General features: G+C 49.7%; 1 protein-coding gene across 1 annotated transcript; it reads left to right on the top strand.

The window, feature by feature from the left end:
* Positions 1 to 3,756: 3,756 nt before the first annotated feature.
* LOC143260695 (uncharacterized) lies at positions 3,757 to 6,492 on the top strand. Its single transcript, XM_076527017.1, has one exon. It carries the CDS (start codon positions 3,757 to 3,759, stop codon positions 6,490 to 6,492), a length of 2,736 nt encoding a protein of 911 aa, XP_076383132.1.
* Positions 6,493 to 7,062: the final 570 nt, after the last annotated feature.

Raw genomic sequence — 7,062 nt, 5'->3', positions numbered from 1 at the left:
AAACATCCGGCTACCCGCGGAAATGTTTCGCAACGAAAGCACCAGCGAAACAGAGCCAGCCGAGGTGGTGCGCCAGCTCCGCAATCATTTTAGAGACATACGACCGGTGAATGGTTCTCGGCACGGACAGAAGGGAATTTTCGTTTTCAAAGATTTGGCGACAACATCGCACGTCTTCATCAGACAAGAGCGGTAAGAAGCCCTCTTCAGAATCCGTACGAGGGCCCATTCCCGGTCGTATCTCGAAGTAAGAAAACATTCGTAGTGCGGGTTCGAGGTAAAGCGACTACGGTCTCAATCGACCGACTCAAATCCGCTGTTCCGTCACGTAGAACCTCCCGCAGACCTCTCTCGTGAAGGGTTTATGGCAAGGACAAGCGTGGGTCATCTGAGGAGACGGAGACCTTTTTTGGCAGCTGCCGAACATCCGGGCGGTGTCTCCGTCTTTTCTAATGATCGCGACGTGTCGTAAATCCAAAAGGCCCGAAAAAACTCCCGCAATAACACTTGAGATTTTTGTACGCGTCTTGGGAAAGTTAGTCCCAACCGTCGCGGGGATGACATCTCAAGGCCCAGAGGACCTCCCCAACCACGCAATTACGTGTCGCACCCCTCTTCAAGACAAGGCCAGTGCAGGACGGTACGAGAGGGTGGTGACGAAACGTTCGGAGGACGCTGATTGGGAAATCGTAATTTTCGAGAAAACCAATCAGTGCATCCCGGCATGGAGGTGGAGGTTCCTTCAAGAATCTCAAGTGGGGAAAAGGGTATAAAAAACGCGAGCAGTCGAGGCGAGTCAGTGGTTCAGTAGTTTTTTAGCAGTATTATTATTCTTACAGTCGCCTTCAAAAAGATACATTCTCGACCCGGAGTCTCACTCGTGCGTCAAACAGTCTCAATCGTTCGGAGACTCACTCGTCGCAACCGGAGACTCATTCGACTCGGGAACTCGATCGCTTATTCATTCAAAATCGGTCAATCGGACCGATAGCCATACAAAACCGACGCGTCTTCAAACAAGTGAAGCCCGGGCCTTACAACCCCGGTAGGGTTGACGTTCGATCCCCGCGCGTCAAAAGGGCGTCGTAAAAGCACGGCGCTACATTTTGGTCCTTCGAGCCGGATACGGGAATCGCACCAGGACTCGAGTAGCCAGCCTTGCAGAGTATCGAGATACGTCTTCGGCAGTCATTCGGTCCAGAGACGCTTCCATCACGCAAGGACATCGTACAAGGTAAGCTCGTCCAAAAGGATTTGCTATTTCTTAATAAGAACGTGATCATTCCTTTCGTGATTCCCATCCACTTACATCGCATCATTTAACATGTCGACCTCAGTTGAAGACCGAGACCAACAAATTCACGCTCTAAAAATGAAACGCCGCTCATTCAAGTCACAAATAACGTGGCTTCGGAATTTCATTGAATCATACGACGATTCAGAAAAGGACAGAATCAGATTAGATGATCGAATCGGCAGACTCCGCAAGTCATTCGAAAATTTTAACGCGGATCAAGATGTCCTTATGATGTTAGAAGATTTCGACGAATCAGAGCGCGAGCGCGAAGAAGTGACTGACGCATACGACGACGTGACAGCATCAGCACTCATTCTCCAGCGATCATTCGACTCGCAGTCTCGAGAGAACAATTCCGTTCGAAATTCTCCGGTATCAACTGCATCGACGTACGCAGTCCCGGTAAATTTACCAAAAATCGACCTTCCGAAATTCGACGGTAAAATGGAAAATTGGCTCACATTTAAGGATGCATTCAGTTCTTTAATCGACCAACAGTCCGGGCTGAACAACATACAAAAATTAAATTATCTGCGATTGTCGCTAACCGGAAAGGCAGCTTCCGCGATTCAAGCCTTCACAATATGCGACGACAATTACAACGAAGCGTGGAGTCACTTAAAGGAACTGTACGACAACGAACGCGCACTCGTATTACGCCACGCCGCGCTTTTGCGAGACACCCCCGCAATGCCCGATGATTCATCGGAATCAATCCGCGACTTGGCCAACCACGTGCAGCTTCATGTGCGATCATTGCAAGCCCTCGGTAGATCATGGGAGGATATCGCAAACGATCTATTAGCGAGTATCCTCATATCAAAAATGAGCAAGGAGACGAAGAAAACGTGGGAACGAACTCTGGCCGACACCCATGTTCCAAAAATCGCGGATGTATTCAAATATTTGCATAACGCGTCGCATCAATGCGACGACGATGACACCGCGCCCCCAAAATCTGAGCCTCGGACGAACGCGCATCCAATCCGATCTCGTCAGATCTCATCTCCGCGAATAAAACGCCGGACTTTCGCCACCAACAACACGAACTACAAGGTCGAGACGGCCAACGATTCGCGTTCGTCACCGTCGGATCGCGCGACTAAACGGAATTGCAACATCTGCAACGCCGGAGCGCACCCCGTGTTTCAGTGCAGCAAATTTCTGGATGCTTCAATTGTCGACCGGATCGCGATGGCACGCAAGGCGAATGTGTGCCTAAATTGTTTAAATCCCAGCCACAAAACCAACGACTGCACGGCCGGGAAATGTCGTGTATGTAACAAGCAACATAACACGAAGCTTCATCTAGAAGACGATAAAAAACAATGACAAAACGCATTGCTGTCGAAGCCGCGCCGTACAAGAAATCGAAAATACAGGATCCGGAAAAGCGCTCCGTCCGTCAAGATCGCGACAAACGAATTAATGACTACCGCAGTTGTCGACGCGTTAGACTGCGACCAAAAACGATTCGAATGTCGAACCTTGATAGACACTTGCTCGAACGCGAATTACATCACCGAAAGATTCGCGAAAAAATTACGTTTACCACAAAGGGCAGCTTCCGCAACCATCGAAGCAAAATCGTTTCAACCGCCATCAAATCGAAGACGTCAAGATTTCAACGAGACCTCACGTTTTTGGTAATCCCCAACATTTCGGGACCCATACCGGACACGAACATCGACCGATCTAAATTGCGAATCCCGGTCAATCTCAAATTGGCAGATCCGAATTTTCATCGTCCAGCATCCGTGGACATGTTAATAGGCACCGGCCCTTCGCTAGCCAGCCTAAGCATCGGACAAATCGACCTGTCAACATCCAACGGACCGGATCTAATTTTGCAAAAAACTCAATTCGGTTGGATCATCGGGGGGAGTGTTTTGTCTGCTTCGTCGCGCGTGAAGCACCGAACATTTGTTAGCAATCTCGACTTCGACATATCAAAATTCTGGACCATCGAAGAGGGACCGCGTGAGCAACATTTAACAGCCGAAGAACGCGAGTGCGAAGACCACTTCATCGACCACGTGAAACGAGACGACACCGGACGTTACGTCGTCGCGCTACCGTTCAACGCGAAGAGAACATTGATAGGCGAAACTCGGACGCAAGCCATTAATCGGTTTCTTTCGCTTGAACGCAAACTTCAGCGTGATCCGTCATTGCGCGAAGAGTATTTCGCGGTCATGAAGGAATATTTGACGCTCGGCCACATGAGCAAGACGAAACCACAAAACGCGAATGGTTTCTACCTGCCCCATCACGCGGTCATCAAAACTTCGAGCTCAACGACAAAGGTTCGAGTAGTCTTCGATGGTTCGGCGAAGTCAAGCAACGGGCTGTCCCTGAACGACGCATTAAACACAGGGCCAACCATTCAGGACAACATTTTCGCACTGCTCGTACGATTTCGATTACATGCGTACGTCTAAACCGGAGACATCGAAAAGATGTACCGGCAAGTTCTCATACGGCCAGAGGATCGTCGTTATCAGCGAGTTCTGTGGAGAAACGAGCGCAACGAAATAGCCGATTACGAGCTAAACACAGTCACATTCGGACTGTGCTCGGCACCATTTCTGGCTATACGAAGCATCCATCAGCTTGCAGACGACGAGCAAGCTGACTTCCCACGAGCAGCTACAACCATAAAGCGGGACTTGTATGTCGACGATCTCCTCACCGGCGCGAACACCTATGAAGAGGCCAAGAATCTACGCGACGAAATCATGGAACTACTCCAGCGCGGACGATTCAACATCCGTCAATGGATCTCCAACGACCCTGAACTTCTTGAGGGTTTAAACAAGGAGCAGATCCATCCGAAATTCTTCGACGAGTCTACGGTGAAAACGCTCGGTATCTCGTGGGACGCGCGAAACGACTCAATCGCGTACGCCGTCGACTTCCACGCTCCAACAAAGATCACGAAACGGACCATCTTGTCGACTATCGCAAGAATTTTCGACCCGCTAGGTCTCTTGGCCCCGGTCACTGTCGTAGCAAAATTAATCATGCAACGTCTATGGCAGTTGAAATTAAATTGGGACGAATCGCTGCCAGCCAGTCTTCACACGGAGTGGATCGCATTCGTAGAAGAAATCGAGCAATTAAACAACATTTCGTTTGATCGAAACGTCGGTCAACCTTCCACGCAAAGGCTCGAACTTCATGGCTTTTGTGACGCAAGCGGACGTGCGTATGGGGCATGCATATACGTGTGCTCAATCAACAACCGCGGAGAAATAGACAGCAAGTTGCTTTGCGCCAAATCACGTGTCACCCCGCTGAAAACCGTAAGCCTCGCCCGTCTAGAACTGTGCGGTGCAGTTCTTCTGGCATCACTGTACGTCACAGTCCAAGAGGCTATGCACATCGAAACCAAGCATGTTAACTTCTGGACCGATTCTACCATCGTCTTGAACTGGATCCAGAAGGAACCATGCACCTTAAAAACATTCGTAGCCAATAGGGTGGCCGACATACAAGGCAAAACAGACATTGCTGCTTGGCGACACGTGAGATCTCAAGACAATCCAGCAGATCTACTGTCAAGGGGACAATCACCAGCCCAATTTCTTCGCGATTCGAACTGGCGGCACGGACCCGAATGGCTATCCACCATCGAATCGACATGGCCAAAATCGAAGTTCGACATCACGGAAGATGTGCCAGAGGTGAAACGTCTCAAGTGTCTCGCTACCGTTAGCCATACCGATGAAATCTTAACGAGGTATTCCGATATATCTCGGTTAATTAGAATCACCGCGTATTGCTTACGATTCAGACAGCCTCGCAAGAACAAAGGACCTCTGACAGTCGAAGAGCTCCAATCGGCAAACGAGCAAATAATCAGATTGGTCCAAGCATCGGCTTTCGCCCAAGATCTGCAAAAGCTAAAAACCGGGTTAAATTTACATGCGAAAAGCAAACTTTTGCCGCTACACCCTTTCATCGATGAAAGGGGTATACTCCGCGTGGGAGGCCGGCTGCAAAACTCGAAACTACAATATGCCCAAAAACATCCGATTTTGCTTCCCAAAGGTCACCATATCACCAATCTGATCATTCGCGACAAACATGTGAGCAATCACCACGCCGGCATTACAACAACCTTATATGCCGTGCGACAGAAGTACTGGCCGATCGACGGAAGGAATGCGACTCGCAAAATCGTGCGACAATGCGTCAGGTGTTTCAGGGTGAATCCGCCTACACCCGAATACTTCATGGAAAATCTACCTGCCTCCCGAGTTACCAAAACGCGGCCCTTCTATAACTGCGGTGTAGATTATTGCGGACCCTTTTATATCAAGGAACGGCGCTTCCGCAATCGCACCAAATTAAAAATTTACGTTGCTGTATTCATATGTCTGGCTACCAAGGCCGTTCATCTGGAAGTTGCGAGCGATATGACGACCAAAGCGTTTATCGCGGCATTAAAACGTCTCATCGCGCGCCGGGGCATATGTCGCAACATTTATTCCGATAACGGCTCCAATTTCGTGGGAGCTAACAATGAATTACGGGAACTCCAAGAAATCTTGAAAGGGGACAACAGGGTAGAAAATTTCCTCGCGGGCAAGGGAATTACATGGCACTTCATGCCTGCCCTTTCACCACACTTCGGCGGGATTTGGGAAGCCGCGGTGAAATCATTTAAACACCATGTCAAGCGAGTCGTTGGGGATGAATTGTTCACGTTCGAGCAATTCAATACATTCATCACTGAGGTCGAAGCGATTTTGAATTCTCGCCCTTTAACTCCCCTATCCTCAGATCCTCACGATCCATTAGCCTTAACACCTGGTCACTTCTTAATTGGCAATCCATTGACGAGCTTGCCGGAAGCCGATCTCACTTCAACGCCCACGAACCGGCTGTCGAGGTGGCAGCATATCCAAAAGGTTAAGCAAGACTTTTGGACTCGGTGGCATAAGGAGTACATCAACCACCTTAACGTACGACAAAGGTGGAGCCAGGGCACCCATGACATCCGAGAAGGCACCATCGTCGTTCTGAAAGACGACAATCTTCCACCGCTCCAGTGGCACCTGGGTCGCATCGAGAAGATTCATCCAGGGGAGGACAATGTCATCCGGGCTGTTTCCGTTCGAACATCTACCGGTGTTTACAGGCGCAATGTGAAACAGTTGGCGCCGCTACCAATCGAGGACACCCACTAGAGACAGTCGCTATTCTTAAGTAAATTTAAGATAGCTTTAATCGAACTATAGGGCATTGAGCGATTTGTCGCTCAACGGGGGGAGCATGTTCCGTCACGTAGAACCTCCCGCAGACCTCTCTCGTGAAGGGTTTATGGCACGGACAAGCGTGGGTCATCTGAGGAGACGGAGACCTTTTTTGGCAGCTGCCGAACATCCGGGCGGTGTCTCCGTCTTTTCTAATGATCTCGACGTGTCGTAAATCCAAAAGGCCCGAAAAAACTCCCGCAATAACACTTGAGATTTTTGAACCCGTCTTGGGAAAGTTAGTCCCAACCGTCGCGGGGATGACATCTCAAGGCCCAGAGGACCTCCCCAACCACGCAATTACGTGCCGCACCCCTCTTCAAGACAAGGCCCGTGCAGGACGGTACGAGAGGGTGGTGACGAAACGTTCGGAGGACGCTGATTGGGAAATCGTAATTTTCGAGGAAACCAATCAGTGCATCCCGGCATGGAGGTGGAGATTCCTTCAAGAATCTCAAGTGGGGAAAAGGGTATAAAAAACGCGAGCAGTCGAGGCGAGTCAGT

This window comes from Megalopta genalis, chromosome 16 (assembly GCF_051020955.1).
Source record: "Megalopta genalis isolate 19385.01 chromosome 16, iyMegGena1_principal, whole genome shotgun sequence".
In the NCBI taxonomy this organism is placed as follows: domain Eukaryota; kingdom Metazoa; phylum Arthropoda; class Insecta; order Hymenoptera; family Halictidae; genus Megalopta; species Megalopta genalis.
The sequence above is the reverse complement of the archived record's forward strand: the minus strand, read 5'-3'. Positions and strand labels throughout refer to the sequence as shown.

Bases quoted from the DNA above. Each gene is read 5' to 3' on its own strand.
- LOC143260695 (XM_076527017.1), top strand. From the start codon at position 3,757: ATGTACCGGCAAGTTCTCATACGGCCAGAGGATCGTCGTTATCAGCGA.